This window comes from Charadrius vociferus, unplaced genomic scaffold (genome assembly GCF_000708025.1).
Source record: "Charadrius vociferus isolate BGI_N301 unplaced genomic scaffold, ASM70802v2 scaffold561, whole genome shotgun sequence".
Taxonomy (NCBI): domain Eukaryota; kingdom Metazoa; phylum Chordata; class Aves; order Charadriiformes; family Charadriidae; genus Charadrius; species Charadrius vociferus.
The window spans coordinates 1407539-1423314 of record NW_009646848.1 but is presented as its reverse complement, the minus strand read 5'-3'; the positions used below and the strand labels follow the sequence as shown (position 1 = coordinate 1423314).

The following is a 15776-nucleotide window of genomic DNA, read 5'->3' as shown; positions in this document are numbered from 1 at the left end:
CTCTCCCAAGTATTTGACTCTATTGCCCTTTGTATCTGCATGGTGACACCACTCCTTTAATTATATGCTTATTTTGCTCTTGGGCTCAGAACACCCCTTAAGAAAAAGAAGGACCATCCCTGTGATAACTGTTCACTCCCTCGCCCTGCCACAAATTTCCTGTGTGATGTCAAGCAAAGGCATTTAGGATGTCCCATAGCATTGTCCACCCAGGGTCAAAGAGGCTAATTGATAGCACTGAGGTAGCACAACGGTCACAGGGAGCTCAGATGGCTATGGTAATGATGATGCACAAAAGGACTAGACAGAGAGATAGGGAGGTAAATAACCACGGCTTCACCAGATACTCAGCTTTGAGAATAAGCCCTACATGCAGCTGCAGTTCTACTGGTACTGACAGCAGTCTGAATGCAGAGGTACCTCTTGGAGCCACCAGGCACCTAATCTAGGAGGAGGTTTTTCTGCAATGCCTTTGGCATTAATTTAATCTGTCTTTATCTTTTTCACTCCTGCCTTGGAGCCACCGTATTATTCCAGTGCTGGGCTTCCCACAGGATTCTGCCAGGTTCACTTATATTCTGCAGTCTCTTCACTAGTCTATTCTTACTCTCCTCTGACACCTTGCTCCATGAGGCTACTACCTCCATCCGCACTCCACAAACTGTGGATACTCCAGTTTTGCCTCCCTCCTGTTCTCCCAACCCAATCCAATCCTAGTCAGAAGGGTCCTGCTTTGCCAGACTGTAATTTTCACCTTCAATTGCAAAGGACAGAGGAATCATGGAATCATAAAATCATAGAATGGTTTAGGTTGAAAAGGCCTTAAAGATCATCTAGTTCCACCCCCCTGCCATAGGCAGGGACACCTCCCACTAGACCAGGTTACTCAAAGCCCCATCCAACCTGGCTCTGAAAACTTCCAGGGATGAAGCTTCCACAACTTCTCTGGGCAACCTGTTCAAATTTTTCACTGTGAGAGCCTTTACCACTCTCACAGTGAAAAATTTCTTCCTAATATCTAATCGAAACCTGCCCTCTTCCAGATTAAAGCCATTACCCCTCATCCTTTCACTGCATGCCTTAGTAAAAAGTCCCTCCCCAGCTTTCCTGCAGGCCGCTTTAGGTACCGGAAGGCTGCTATAAGGTCTCCCTGGAGCCTTCTCTTCTCCAGGCTGAATAACCCCAGCTCTCTCAGACTGTCTTCATAGGAGAGATGCTCCAGACCTCTGATCATCTTTGTGGCCCTCCTCCAGAGGGACCCGCTCCACCAGGTCTGTGTCTTTCCTATGCTGGGGGCTCCAGAGCCGGAGACAGTACTCCAGGTGGGGTCTCACCAGAGCAGAGTAGAGGGGAAGAATCACCTCACTTGACCTGCTAGCCACACTTCATTTGATGCAGCCCGGGATACAGTTGGCTTTCTGGGCTGCAATTATGCATTGCCACCTCATGTTGAGCTTCTCATCAATCCGCACCCCCAGTCCTTCTCTTCAGAGCTGTTCTTGATCCATTCTCTGCTGAGCCTGTATTTGTGTTTGGGATTGCCCTGACCCAGGTGTAGGACCTTGCACTTGGCCTTGTTGAACTGCATGAAGTTGGCATGGCCCCACACCTCCAGCCTGTCCCAGTCCCTATGGATGGCATTCCTTCCCTCCAGTGTGTCTACCTTGCCACACAGCTTGGTATCATTGGCAAATTTGCTGAGAGTGCACTCAATCCCACTATCCATGTCAGCAACAAAGATGTTGAATAGCACCGGTCCCAGTACCGACCACTGAGGAACACCACTTGTAACTGGCTTCCACTTGGGCATCGAGCCGTTCACCACAACCCTTTGCGTGCGACCATCCAGCCAGTTCTTTATCCACCAAGTAGTCCATCTGTCAAATCCATGTCTCACCAACTTAGAGACCAAGATATCATGTGGGACAGTGTCAAACATTTTGCACAAGTCCAGGTAGATTACATCAGTTGCTCTTCCCTTGTCCACTACTGCTGTAACCCCCTCGCAGAAGGCCACCAAATTTGTCAGGCGTGACTTGCCCTTAGTCAAGAAAGAAGAGGGGGCACTCTTTCTTCACCTCTGAAATATGGCTGTAGATAGTGGTCTCCTTTCCTCCAAGGTTTCCTATGACCTGATGCTTTCTTGGCATCCTTTGTATTCCATATATGAGGCAGTTTAGTGGCTGTAGACTTCAGTACCTTTTCTAAGCACTCCACGTTCCTTTTTCACTCCTGCTTTTACCCTTTTCTGTAACCACCTGAAGCCCATGACTGTATATTACCCTCTGCTTTTTTTTCCATCCTGTATTTTCCTATTGATTTCCACTTCTTAGTGACCATTTTTGCCACCTGGTTGTTGTCTCCCGTTGTGCTGAATACATGTTAGCACACAATGTATGTTTGTCCATCATCCTTAAGTGCTGGGTGAAAGCCAGCATGCACAGGCATATATTTTGCTGTATTTCTTTCTTGATTGCCTGTATATACTACCCTTGCCAGCATTGCTATACTTCAGGCCTGTAAAATGTCACATTCAGCATATGCATGCATCTTTTTCTTTCCTTACTGCACTGCTTTCCAAACTTGCTATCTGTGTGGGGAGCTGAACTATACTCTAAGCATGCAGTGTATATCATTCTCTCCATTACATCCCTTTTGATTATATGTGCTTAAGGTGAACACCGTCAGATTGGTATGTTTTGCATATTTGCTGTGATACAAGGCTCAGTAAAGGAAGTGCAAGGTTTTTGACAGGGTATCATGGGAATGCATGCAAATTCACTGTGGTGTGGGGTACAAACTGAAGGCACGGAGTGGGTTTTGACATGGTAATATTCATGATGTGGCCAGTGCAGCATGTGAAGATATATGTGTGAGGCGTGTCAGAGAAGGTGCATGTATGTACAAGTGTGTCTGGGTTGAGCATTGTGTGGTATTTCCAGCATAAGGTGCAAGATGTAGCCTACACTTGTTTGTGTGTGTGTGTATCTGTGTGCTCAAGGTGGTGTGTTCACAGATGTGTATTTGTTGTGGGAATGATATGCAATGACTTTGCCTATTCGATGTGATGTATTTTCAGCTCTGCTTACTGTATGTTTGGCAGCAAAGTGTCTTTGAACCCCAGGTAATGGATGCAGGGGATGCTGCTGCATGAAAGCACATCTCAGCCTTCTGTCATCTCTGTGAGAGACAAGGTGGTTGGGCAGGCAATGACATCAAAAGGTAAGGAAAGCTTTCTGTTCCTGCTAATCTCGCTGCACCATGAGGGGAAAAAGGGCAGGTGCTACTGGAGGAATAATAGGATATTGGAAGAGACAAGAAGCAGGACCAGTCTCAGCTACAGCCTGAAGAAAAGGTAAAGGAGGAGGACTCTGTTTGGACAAGGATATATGCCATCAACTCCTGATCTCCCTGACATGTTAGGAGACACTCTCAAGTTCCCCAGGCAGTCACCATCCTCTTGCAGACCCCCTGCGCAACTCCATCAGTCCTTTGGGAACAGGATCCATAGTGCTGAGCACTGGCAGGAGACATCATATCTGGGACAGCAAAAGCAGATTTCCAGGAGGAAGGAAACAGGCTGCAGATTTGGTGGCAGTTGTGAGACTTGCCATGTACAAGTTGCCTGTGCACTGAACCAGGATGCTTTTGCCCCAATATACAGCAAAAAGTTACATCCTCTGCAAACACTAGGGATTTACAGTTGCTCACCTAAAGCCATGCTGCTATACGGAAGACTATTCCAAAGAGGTCAAGTAGCAAGTTAGCAAAGACAAGGAGGAAAGCTGACTGAAAAGCTTATATGAAGTGGTCCAAGGGTGGTAAGGTACACCGAAGGCTAGGAGAATGTCCTGCTAAAAGTAACAGGGACTGCTACCTCCTGAAAGCTCTCTAGATTCCTGATCCATGTGGGGACACTGCAGGACACTGCTCAGATGATCAGAGAGGATTGTGGCAAAACAACACCACAGGGTCCTGAGCTCTGACAAAGACTCATTTAATCTGGGGTGGGAGGGAGTAGACAGGATATAAATCAGGTCAGTTTTTCCTTCAGCTAATAATCCAGTACATTCAACCTTAATGCAGTTCTAGCAATGCCCTCACTTGAAAATTAAGATCTTTACGTTCTACTGCTTCCACGTATCACTATTTGTACCATTTATTAACAATCTTTTAATTCCCAAAGAACAATACAACATCCAGATGATATTGGCCAGACTGCAAAATTAGGGAGAATTGGACCCTTACTGTACAGAAGGGTACTGCAAGAACCAGCTTTTTCAGGAGAATATTAACTAGTTCCTGTAACACATATATATCCAGGTATGAGCTGTGCTTTGGGACTCATACGAGCTTCCAGGAACACAAGTACCATGGGGCTTGAAACAATATCCTAAGGATTGGAAGTGCAAGCTGGGGCAGCTGCTGTTCATGGTCAGCCGTGCTCTGCCTGCGTCAGTCCTGCGAGTGCCCTGCCAGCAATGAGCTCTCTAGTTACACTCTGTGGCTCATCCTGGGGGAGCGTTTATTGGAGACTGAGTGACAGGAATGAGCCAGAGTTTCTCCCTCTGGTAGTCTTATTTCTGTTTTAATCAGTGTTTCTTTCATCTTGGACATGACCATTTTATGGAAGTGAAAACATCAGGTTTTAGCATAATTTGGGACCTGTTATGTTAGCCCAGATATCCTTCACAGTGATGTTTTGAGGCCCTAGTACCCCAGGCCACCTTTTTTTTTCTGCTCCAGGAGGATGCTTTCTTCCAAAGCAAATACCAGAGTGACTGGAGAGAGGATCCCAGGTGCAGTGATAGTGACCAAGGCAGAGTATTAATTACTTAACCTCTCTTAACCAGCTGAGCCCCTAGTTTCCCCCAGGCCTTGCTCCAATTCCATTTCCATAACCCACAGAATAAAGGTGACAGCCTTCAAGCAGAGGCTAACATTTCACATATGGACCAGGCAAATCACATTCAGCAAATGTGCCCGCCTGCCGTTTCTCTCAGGGATGGCACTGACAAAACCACGCAAAACAGGATAGCAAACAATGTTCACCAAACAAGTACAAACACCACTGATGCACCATTTTCCTTGGACAGGGGTGAGAGGGGGAGTGGGAGAGGCCTGCTCAGGCATATGCCATAGCAGTTTTCTACTTGAGCCAGCAGACAATACCACAACCTAGACAGCAAAACATGTTAGAAGTTGAAATTCAAATTATTTCAGATGATAGTAGAAGCTTTCAGCTGATCTCTGCCCATCTGTCTGGAGTCACAGCACCCTTCTGCCATACAGGGGGAGCTTGTTTTAGTCATGATTGTGGATTGAGCACAGAAACTGCTGCTAGGGGCAGGCTCTGAGTTTACATGGTGCAGGATGAATTACTGCCTCTCCCTCAGCACTAGCAACAAAAGCTCACGCTGTTTTATTCACGTGAGTTTCAGTGTCGTAATTCTTGACTTCTGTGCTCCAAGCGACTCTCTCACGCAGTGCACGGCAGGGCAAGAGCTGATGGTTGCATCTCCGCAGCATCAGCACGGCCCGGTTCTGCTGCTCCAGCCAGCGGCACCTGCACAAGCTGCAGGCGATGAAGAGGAGGGAGGAGGTGGAAGAAGCGGCACATCTCTCGCCGCTTCCCCAGATGACAGCATGCATCCCTTTCCTCCTCATGCGCTGCCGGTACCCGACGTGAAGTTATGGTGCTGAGCAAATGGCACCCGCTGGTCTCGCCAGCTCCCAGCAGGATTCCTTCCCTCTCAGCGCACAAATATCCGCAAGGAAAAGCAGCCTAGATCTGTCGCTACTGCAGGCTTACTTTTCAAGGAGTCCCAGATTTCCTTGTCTGCTTTTCCTATCTTTAGAGGGCCCTGAGGCACGGAGGGGCCTCCCCAGGGCCACCCCCACACATTCTGCCCGTGGCTGGGAGTCCCACCTCAGTCTGAGCTGTCATGAGACAGCAAAGGCTAGTGGCTCCCCAAGGAATATGGCTGGCAAGGCACCATGGGACCCATCCTAGTGCACCCAACAGGGGAACAGGGCAGGCCCAGAAATGGCGGCCAGGCCCAGGCACGAGCCCTGACCACAAGGGTCATCATGGTCAAGATGAGAATCCCATCTGCAGGCCAGGGTCAGGCCCAGGCCCAGTGATAGCAGGGCTGTGGGGATGGGCTTAGGGCTAGCTCATTGGGGCTCATGGCCCGGCAGGGCAGGGCTGTGGGGAGCTGGAGACAAGCCCTGCTGCAGCATCGCTGTGGCAGGGGCTGAGATGGAGTCCTTGGCCATGGGCAGAGTGATGGGTCGCTCTGGGGGCCTGACAGGGACAGTCAGGACTGGTGGTGCCCTTGGGGCCCCATCAGCTGGCTAGGGCCGTTCAGGCTGTCTTAAAATGGCAGAGAATGCCTCATTACACTTCTTAAGACCTTCTCGTGTCATCCAGGTCTAATTAAAGTTCACGCTGGTGGTACAGCAACACACAACCAGGTGTGCGTGTGACAACATAACCAAAAAAGGAGAGAACTGACTTGTCCTGGTAGACAGGACAGAAGAAAACTGGGCTTCTGGAAAAAAGTAGCAGCAACAAGTTCTGGCAAAGCTTTCCCTTTATTTACAAGCCCACATTGGAAAGAAATGCTAGTCACCCATTTTGGACCAAGCCTGTGATTTTCAAATGCGTCTTTATTGATTGGTTGATTTAGCTCAAGTAGTATGAACTTTATTTTACAAGAACCTGCAGCTAACCAACACAAAAAAGAATTACCATCATTACCTCTTACAATACCGGACTAGCGCAAAAACAGAAGTAAATGCCACAATCCAGTTAAAAGAACCATAAAATAACTAAATTAAACTGTAAACTCTACATGTAACAAACGGCTGAGATTAGTCCCACACATGTCACTTAGAAATCCATCAGCGGGAGGGGAGGTCTGAACACAAAACCAAGCACTCCAGACGCAAACTTTTTCTCTCCTGAGCGTACCTAAGCATGGGCTTGTTTGAGGCAACACACAACCACGTGCTTGGCAGCACACGTGTGAGCAAGTGGGACAGCGACAGAGAGATGTATACCACCTGCTCACATCTCGTCTTTTACCCTAGAAAGCCTCCTGGGTCTGTTCTCTGCTTCATAACATTCAAACCTTCCTAAAACAAGAGACTGATGTGGATTTGCACCCAAAGGTTGTGAAAAGAGCTTGGTAATTGGAGGAGAGTGGGCCAAAAGGAGAGGACTGATCACTCCAGGCAGAAACTGAAGTTATCTAAGTTGGCAGTAGGTACAACTCATCCAAACGCATTTATTCCAATGAGCACATGATGGAACAGCAAACCTGAAGTTCAGGATGAAAAATGGGGGAATACTAACCCACTAATTTCATCCCTTGCTCCCCCATTTTCTGTCTGCTTGTTATGACTCCTCTGTCTACATCCTTTACGTACCTTCCCTTCTTTCCCATTCATCTGCTACTTCCCATACCACACAGGCAGTTACCCTCCTGCCCAACTACACTGCCTCCTTGACCTTCACACGCTTCTGCCAGTGACTCCCACTTCACACTCCCAGCCTGCTCTTCTGTCTCATGTACCTCTGCGGAACAACAGTCAGAGAAGGCTGAAACCTGACTTCCCATCTCACACAATCAGAGGAGCACTCACCTTGATTTCTCATTCTTGAGGAACGCAGAGACCTGGGATCTAATCTAACTTCATGTAAACAGATCAAACACCTTCAACTTATTTTGGAATCTGCCTGTCTCCTTCTTCCTTCTTGGCTGTTCCTCCCTCTTGGTCCCTCCCTTAAATGTAGGAATGTTTACAGTAATTCAGGTCCCGTTTGCTGATTTTTAGATAAAACCCCAGAATTTTCCTGAAAGTCAGCTCACTCCCCAAACCCCATCCCTTCATCTGAGTTATGGCAGTTATGGGAAAAATCTGCTGTTTGTGCCACTGAGAAGAAACTGCTTTGGCATGACAGCATAAGGCTTGCACAGGACAGCATCTATCTGGTACCCTTCTAAGAACAACACTGGCTTAAAATAAAATACTTTAAAAAAAAACTACAGAGAATCTATTCCCCTTCAAGTCTAAAAGCACCTCTCTTGTGGCAAAGAGTGGCACTGTTGTCCAATCACAAAAAGCCAGCAAAACACATGTGGGAGTGACTGATTTCTTCCGCTTGTGCATTTGGTGCAAGAGCTGTACAGGGATGAGACATGGAAGGAAAGGCTAAACCCACAAGACTCCTGCCATCTTCAAATCTGCAGAAGATTGGTACAAGGACAAAACTGACATAGTTTTCTGTGTTCACCAATAACAAGACCATTAGTAGTTAGTTACTTTAATGCATAGCAAGGGAGACTGAAGTTAGGTAGTAAGAAAAGCGCTCTCACTTGAAGGCTAGCTAGGAACTGGAATAGACTATCTCAGCAGCCTCCAGGATCCGTCTCAGTGAAGTTCACTAAGAACAGGTTAGATGAGCAGCCACGGTGGACATGTTTGGTATACTCAGTCCTGTCTCAGAGCTGGAGTGGGCTAGTCATTCTCTTGAGGTCCTTTCTAGCCCTATGCTTATGAGTTTATCAGTTGGCTACACTGAAAAGAACAAAATGGTCATCTCAAATTTTTCTGTCCAGCACTTGCAATTAAAGCAGCAAAGAAAAAAAAAAAATTCCTTCCTTTTTTTCCCCAACCTTCACATCTCACAGCCAAGGAGTTCCCAGCCCTCAGAGTTAGTCCTTCTAATACTGACAGAAGTGACGGGAAACGCAATACTCTTGGAACGCTTCACAGGTAGGAGCTGGAGTGAGGACTGTCAGCGCAAGACAGCCTTGTGTGGGCAGAGAGAAGTATTTCATAGCTCACTGGATGCTCACAGGAGTGCAGCCCGTGCCACGGGCAAGGTGTGACAAGGTCAGTGTACAATACATGGCATGCCTTCTTCATCCAATGAAAGGGTTACACAAAATGGCCATCCTGCCCAGTCAGTCTCCCCTAGCTCCACCACACTGGCTTGTCCAGCACCCTCCAGTACTGGCTAACTACTTCCAGCTGTGACAAGAGAAGAACTACAAACAGTGAAGTCTCCCCATCCCTTAGCACAGAACCCCTCGTATCACCTTTTCATACACTGTCCCCTTACCCTCCCTCCCTCAATTAAAAAAATAACAGTTATAATTAATGCATGGAAGGTGATGGCATTGTGCATGTGGTTCACTTCCAGTACTCTTCCCCTCTTCTCAGGCATCCTCCTTCCTCCTCTCCAACAGCCCCTTCCCCCCTCCCCCCCCCAATCCATTCCATCAGTCCATCTCTCCTGCATGCCTGGGGGGCTGGTGCTCACTTGCCATAGACGCTTTCATCGCTGTAGGCCACATAGAGAAAATAGTCCTCCTCGTGGTTATCCTGCAAGGGGAGAAAGGGAGAAAGTAACAAACCAAAGCCCTGTAACTCACTACACATGAAAAAGTCCAACCACAAGATCATTGTAACAACCAGAGGGCACTACCTCTCTTTCGCTGTTTCTCCCTCTTTGCATTGAAGGCTTCACTTCCTCATACCAAAGAGCGCATAAAGCCACTCCCTCTCTCTGGCCACAGCTTTACCTCTGAATTCAGGCATGTCACATTTCTGGACACAGTGAATTTACTTGAAGAGCCACAGTCAGAGTGTGCTGCAAACATGCAATAGAAACAGCTCTGGCTGTTGCAGATGGTGCAGTAGAATCTCAGTGCTGGTATGGCCTTAAGATCAAAAGGAGAAACTCGGAAGTCTTTAACAAGTCAAAAATCACCTCTAGATACTTCAGTATTTGATAAATGTGGTTATATTTGTGATTTTTCAGAACACTTTGACAAGTGGCTGTATTTCTAGCCCTGTTTTACATATGGGCAATAAAGCTGAGATGTTAAGGGATTACACTGACACAAAAAGTCTGCAGAGTGTCAGAAACAAAGTCCTGATCTCAGCTCTGGACAGTGAGACATACCTTCCTCCTACATGTCCAGATTTAGAAAACTTCCTGCATGTGTTAATCTTATATTATCTTCATCAGTCCACATACACATTGTCTAGTTATTGTCAAAAAGTGATAGGTCAAATAAGGCTCACAGCATCATACTGGAGCTCTCCTATTAAAACACACAGCAGAAGGAGAAATCAAGGAGAAATCAATCCAGGCTGCAAAGCAGCCGTGATATAATGGCTATATAATTGAGGAACATTCCTCTGATGGGCACAGAATATGCCTTTAAGGTCAATCAATTAACACTGCTCAGTAGAAATGTGGGCTGGCAATGTTTGCAGTGCCCTACAAGGTCCTCTCATATACCACACAAGCTATGAAAAAGTAATTCTGAACAAAGAAGAAGTCTTCTTTGACAATGTTTTTGTAGCCAGTTGGTTGCCCAGTGATACAGTGTTCTTTTACTGGCGAAAAGGAAATCTCTTTTGTATAAACAGGAAAGCTAGTGTGTATGTTCTGACCCCCCCTCCCCGGACACAATCTTTCCTCTGAAATACAAATAATAAAGTGGTTTATTTCTATACTTTGTTAAAGTAGCAAGACTAACATATCATCGCTGGGGCAACTATTCACCACCTGATATGACGACCCTTTCAACTAGCACACAATCAATTAAAATGATGAGACTCCCCAGGCTCCTCTTTATGACTGCAGGATGGAACTTCCCAAACGGATGACAAGATACCGGCCAGGTCAAGGGGATCCGTGTTCAGGCATCTGTGACCAAGATGCACCCACTGCCAGTTGAGTAGTGCTCAGTTGTCCTTCAGTGAGGATACGCATTCTTCTGGGCATTCCAACAAAAGGAGAAAGAGATGGGCCAGGCTTACCTCATACAGCTGGCCCATGGTAGCACTGGTAGGAGGGATGGTATTATTGACAAAGAAGAACAGGGCATCCTCTGGCCTCAGGTGGATCCGCTTTCGGATTAAGAAGTAGAATTGGCCAACTGAAGGGGAACAGAGGAGAACACCTTAGATGTAGAAAGAACCTTTCTTTTTTTTTTTTTTTTTTTTAACCCTAACCATGGTTATTTTCTTTTGGTGGTGGAAATCAGATGCTGTATGTAAAAAGTAGGGAAAAACTAACAATTTGGGAAAGAAAGCAGTAGCTTCCTGATTGTTACCACAGTACCAGCCCATCCACTTGGAGATGGCAGTTTCTCAGGCCATGTACCCTCTAAATCCACACTCCACCTACTATGGTATGAAATGCTCTGCTGCGGGTGGGAAGGCCTCTAACTGGCTTAACCTTTAAATCCTATAGATTAAAGACACCTTAGAGAGTTTAGCCTCAGTGTAAATGGTCATACCATTCCTGAAAACAAATTCCTGAAAATAAATTCCTCACTGTTTGTTTGAGCTATGTTGCACAAGAATGTATTCCACAATCCATTATATACTGCAAGAAAAAGAAATGCTGTTTCTTTAACTCATTGATGTTCTCAAATGAAAACAAATGTAATCACACACAAAACAGCCATGACCATTCAGGAAAGCAACTTTGTAGCCATGACTCCAACCACAGGCGTGGAAAACAATGGGACTATTTCAAGAACTTGTCTCTTCCTGCAACAAGGATACAGCTTCTGGCAACTCTGAAGCTAGGTCATCACTGACTGATGGTTATGCTACTGCCTATGATACACAATTCAGTCATTTTCATCACGGCTAGAAGTCAGCAGTGACACATACATGTTAGCTAAGTCAGTGAGATGCCTCCAAAGATTTCAGAGAATTCTGCATATTGCAATCCAGGCTGTAAGGTACCTAAATATAACAAGGATAGCCAGGTAAACTGGGGTAACGATAAGATGTTGAGCCTGCCCAGGTATTTTCTCGGTGCTGATCATAGAGTAAAAAGCACTTCTGAGACCTTCTCACTGGAAATCGGGAAGAAAGGAAGCAAACTTTGTTACCTGTGAGGTCAGAAGGCACAAGATACTTCCTTTTGTCTAGGTCAGGTACTCTGGCTTTTGGTGCTTTTTCCACAATTACCTGGAGATAGAGAGTGAGAGAAAGCAAGAAAAAAACCATGAGTATCATAAAACGAGATGGACCAAAAAGCATCAGGATATTACCCTTTGAGAGAGATGGTGCTACAGGCCTTTAGATATTTATTTAATCTATAGCAAATACCCATTAAAGAACAGATAGGTGAGGAGAAGACTTAAAATCACTGTCAATAGCTGTGCTGGGATCCCAAGCCTACAGCAGTAAGCACAGTGAGTAAAAAATGGAGACTGGAACAGACATAAAAATAAACCATAATAGCTGAGAAAAAAAATAAATCAGGTCACCTTGATGGTCCCAATGCAGGTTAATTTTGTATGAAGAGGCTGCCAGGAGGCTAATGCATGAACACAAGAAGTATCACAAATTGAACTGTTTCCAGGTTACAGTTCCGAACTGCCTGGCACAAAATCAGCCCTCATCCCAGTAGTCCCACATCCTAATTGCTACATTCACCAATAATAATTGCTCTAAAATGATGCGAAGAATTAAAGAGAAACTGCAGCTCATTGGGGAAAGTATCCTTTTTTTTTAATCCCTAGTTCTTCAGTAGTCATCTGCTACTCTCAGATTTATAACCCTTAAGGTTATTTCCCTACTTCATATAGCTATTGATATTTCCCTATTCATATAAATATCTAATAATTAAAAAACAGGCTACCATCTGTGCAACTGAACCCACACAGACCTTTGACACAAAATACTAATCCTCATTATATTCTGATGTCATCGCAACATAGAAAAATATGAAGCTCAGCAGCTTTAAGGTCAAACAAAGAGATCTTCTGCTACAGGAAAATTTTTGTTACCAGAAATTTTGCCAGGAAAAATGTTTACCTCAGAGGCAGAAAGTATTCCAAAGTGACCTGAGCTCCTTCCATGAAAAGCCTTGGAAACTTTTCCAAAGATTGGAGGTATGTTTCCATGGAACCATTGGGTTTGAACAGAAAAAAACTGCAGGCAGTTTTGTGGGTTTTTTTTTAGACGTATATTTTTGAACTGGTAAAAGATACATTACACGACTCAATTTAACGTGGCTTGCTGTTTTGCAGATGCCATTTTGACCATCTAAACAAGAAGCTGGATTTTCTGAACCTCCTCAACTTTTTAATTCTGTGAGACCCCTATAATTGTAAATACTCCATCTGAGACACCGTGGGACTAATTTGTAAGGGCTCCACGCTCCCATAGCTTCTTTGCAACCCAAATCAGCAACTGTATCTGTTGTGCAACAGAAAAGGCTGAACTGACATGGACTAAGACTTCTTCGGACGCAAAATGGCATTGTCACATCAGTGAAACACTATGCCAGAAAGCAAAAGTTACGATGATGAGCTTGGTGTATTTAGCCTGGACAAAGTATCGTGCTAACTCAACTCAACTCCTTCTAGAACAAGTGAGTATCTGCAAAGCATGTCACACCATAGAGATGCTAGCTTGGACAGCTCTTCTCTGTGCTCCATTTGGACGATCCCAACACAGCCAAACCCACTGAAAATTCTAAGTTTGTTTCCAAAATAGAAACTTGGTCATCTCTGCTACTTCAAGAACTTCAAGCACCTCAATTAGTACAAGGCATTCAAGCTCTTTAAGACAGTTAGTGGTAAGACATGCATTACTGTACAAGATGCAGTTGGTACGTGCTGTGAAGGAAGGACAGTTCCACAATCTCACTGAACACGTGCAGGCCAAACAGCAACAGCACTTCGCACATTTTCTTACCCGCACACCCAACAAGGCAACACCTATCACAATAAATTGCAGTGGAGAGAAACTTTTAGTTCTTGCCTACAATTAAAAAAAACTACCCACAAGCAGAACTGCTAGTGAGCAGCACTGACGGGACCACCCTGACTCAAAAGGGTGACTTGTAGCTTGGTCATTAGATAATAAAGAAAAAGAAGTCATGCCTATGCCTCTATGAAGAGGTGAGAGTGTTGGGGCTTCTAAATCCCTAGGAAGGATTTAAATCAGACCATCACTGAGCTTAAGAGAGATCTGATTGCGAAGAAGCAGGGAAGGAATGGAGGTGCTCTGCTAATCTGACTATCAGTTTGCCTGACAACAGAGGTATCTCTTCTGAAGCACTAAACCCTTCACACACACAAACAAACCTAAAAAGAAAATCCAGAGGACAGATACAGATTATCTGTATGTCTATTGTTGATGGGTGGGGACTGTAGTAATGTGGGACTGTGCCAACAGTATAATCTCAGCAAAATGCTGAGATGTATCAGGGCACTGCAGTGTAGGCAGCCAAATGGACGTCATCTTCAAGGATCCTGCTGTCGGGAAGGGCAGAGACACAAGTGATGTAAAGAACAGTTGTCTGATGCATTCATTTGCTCTGTACACATCTCTGACAACAGGTTACCCCCAACAATTCACATCTGGGCCTTGGCACATGTTGTCTTTTATCCTTAACTACAGCACAACTTGTTATTTTGGTCCTGGCTTTCTCCATAAAGATCTGCTGATGCCCCTCCATCTTGACCTCTTTTACCTCTTGCCAGACCAGGTCTGGTCCCGGGCTCCCCAAAATGGCTCTTCCGGGCACATCCATCATGATCTGCTGTAGAATCTGCTGTGCTAATCTTCAGTTGACAGCTTGTCTCGCTCCTGACCTACAGAGCCCTCTGCGGTCCTCCTCTTAAAACACAGAACTGCATACACTTCACCATTGACTCGCTCCGTTCTCAACCTGCTGTGCTATGCCAGGGGTCCCCAAAACAGCTAGGACAAATGCACCCACATACTGACTTCCAAAAACTTTTGCAAGTCCAGTTGAGGGTCACTCCCAAGATAAAAAATGGTGTTAGCCTGCAGGCAGAACATGTAGTCTTAAACATTCCCCTTTGCCTTTAGGCTTAAGGGGGAGTCTAAGTTACCTCGCAAGCAGTACCCCTGGGCAGTAAATCTAGGACAGATCTCTCCAGTGGGGATGGAAAGAAAGAACATTTGCAAAACGTTTATTAAAAAGGAACAAAAAAAAAATCCCAAGTAATTTGATCTGTCATTTTTTTTCCCCAATTATTATTAGTAATTATAAAGCTAGAAGTTTTCCACAGGCACTCCAAAGGGACCTAAGGATGAGGAAGCAAAGTTTAGCTAGATGACCTTGTTTTCCAAGTGACGTTTTTTCCACAGGATGATTAAACAGGAGGGCAGAAACACTGCGAAGCATCATTTTTCTTTCATGCACAGGAAAAGAACTGAGCAAGACTGTATCGAAAAGACAGGCCAAAAAAAAAAAAAAAAAGGGGTAAAATAAAAATAAAAGGAAAGTATCAGGTGACACGGATACAGATCTTGTTTTCTATGAGGAGTACCCGGTTAACTCGCTCATTGTTCTCCTCCATTTTTACCGAGCTGATGGTAAGCTCCTTCCCCACCCCCCAACCCCACGCACGCAGGCTGCCAGAAAAAGATTAGCAGCGTTCTCGCTGCCGAGTTACCGCCGATCCCAGAAAAAAGGGTGCACTGCGCCCCGCACCCACCCACGGATACAGACCTTCGCACGTTATCACATAAACAGCCACCCCCTTTGCGCCAAAGAGAAAAGCAGCCCGGAATTCGAATCAGACCCTCAAGAGCCCGGTCCCCTTTACAAATCTCCTTCCTTTTTGCCTTAAAAAAAATTTAAAAAATAAAGCAAGCGGCAGACGACAGCCGACAAAGGAGCACAAAGGCGGCAGAGCGCGGAGGGCCGCCAGGCAAGCGGCAGTCGCCGCCGCTGCCCGCCCCCGCAA

General features: G+C 45.6%; 1 protein-coding gene across 1 annotated transcript; it reads right to left on the bottom strand.

Annotated features, from left to right (window-relative positions):
* Positions 1-9330: 9330 nt before the first annotated feature.
* On the bottom strand, positions 9331-15386 carry GABARAPL1 (GABA(A) receptor-associated protein like 1). The gene is made up of 4 exons (XM_009894155.1): positions 15357-15386; positions 11934-12012; positions 10846-10964; positions 9331-9396 (listed from the first exon to the last, which is right to left on the bottom strand). Exons 1-4 carry the CDS (start codon positions 15384-15386, stop codon positions 9331-9333), a joined length of 294 nt encoding a protein of 97 aa, XP_009892457.1.
* Positions 15387-15776: the final 390 nt, after the last annotated feature.

Excerpts from the sequence above, each read along its gene's own strand:
- GABARAPL1 (XM_009894155.1), bottom strand. The coding sequence starts at position 15,386 with ATGGAGGAGAACAATGAGCGAGTTAACCGG. Across the intron at positions 10,965-11,933 it reads TGTGCCTTCTGACCTCACAG|TTGGCCAATTCTACTTCTTA; the intron begins GTAACAAAGTTT and ends GTTCCCCTTCAG. Across the intron at positions 9,397-10,845 it reads CCATGGGCCAGCTGTATGAG|GATAACCACGAGGAGGACTA; the intron begins GTAAGCCTGGCC and ends CTCCCCTTGCAG.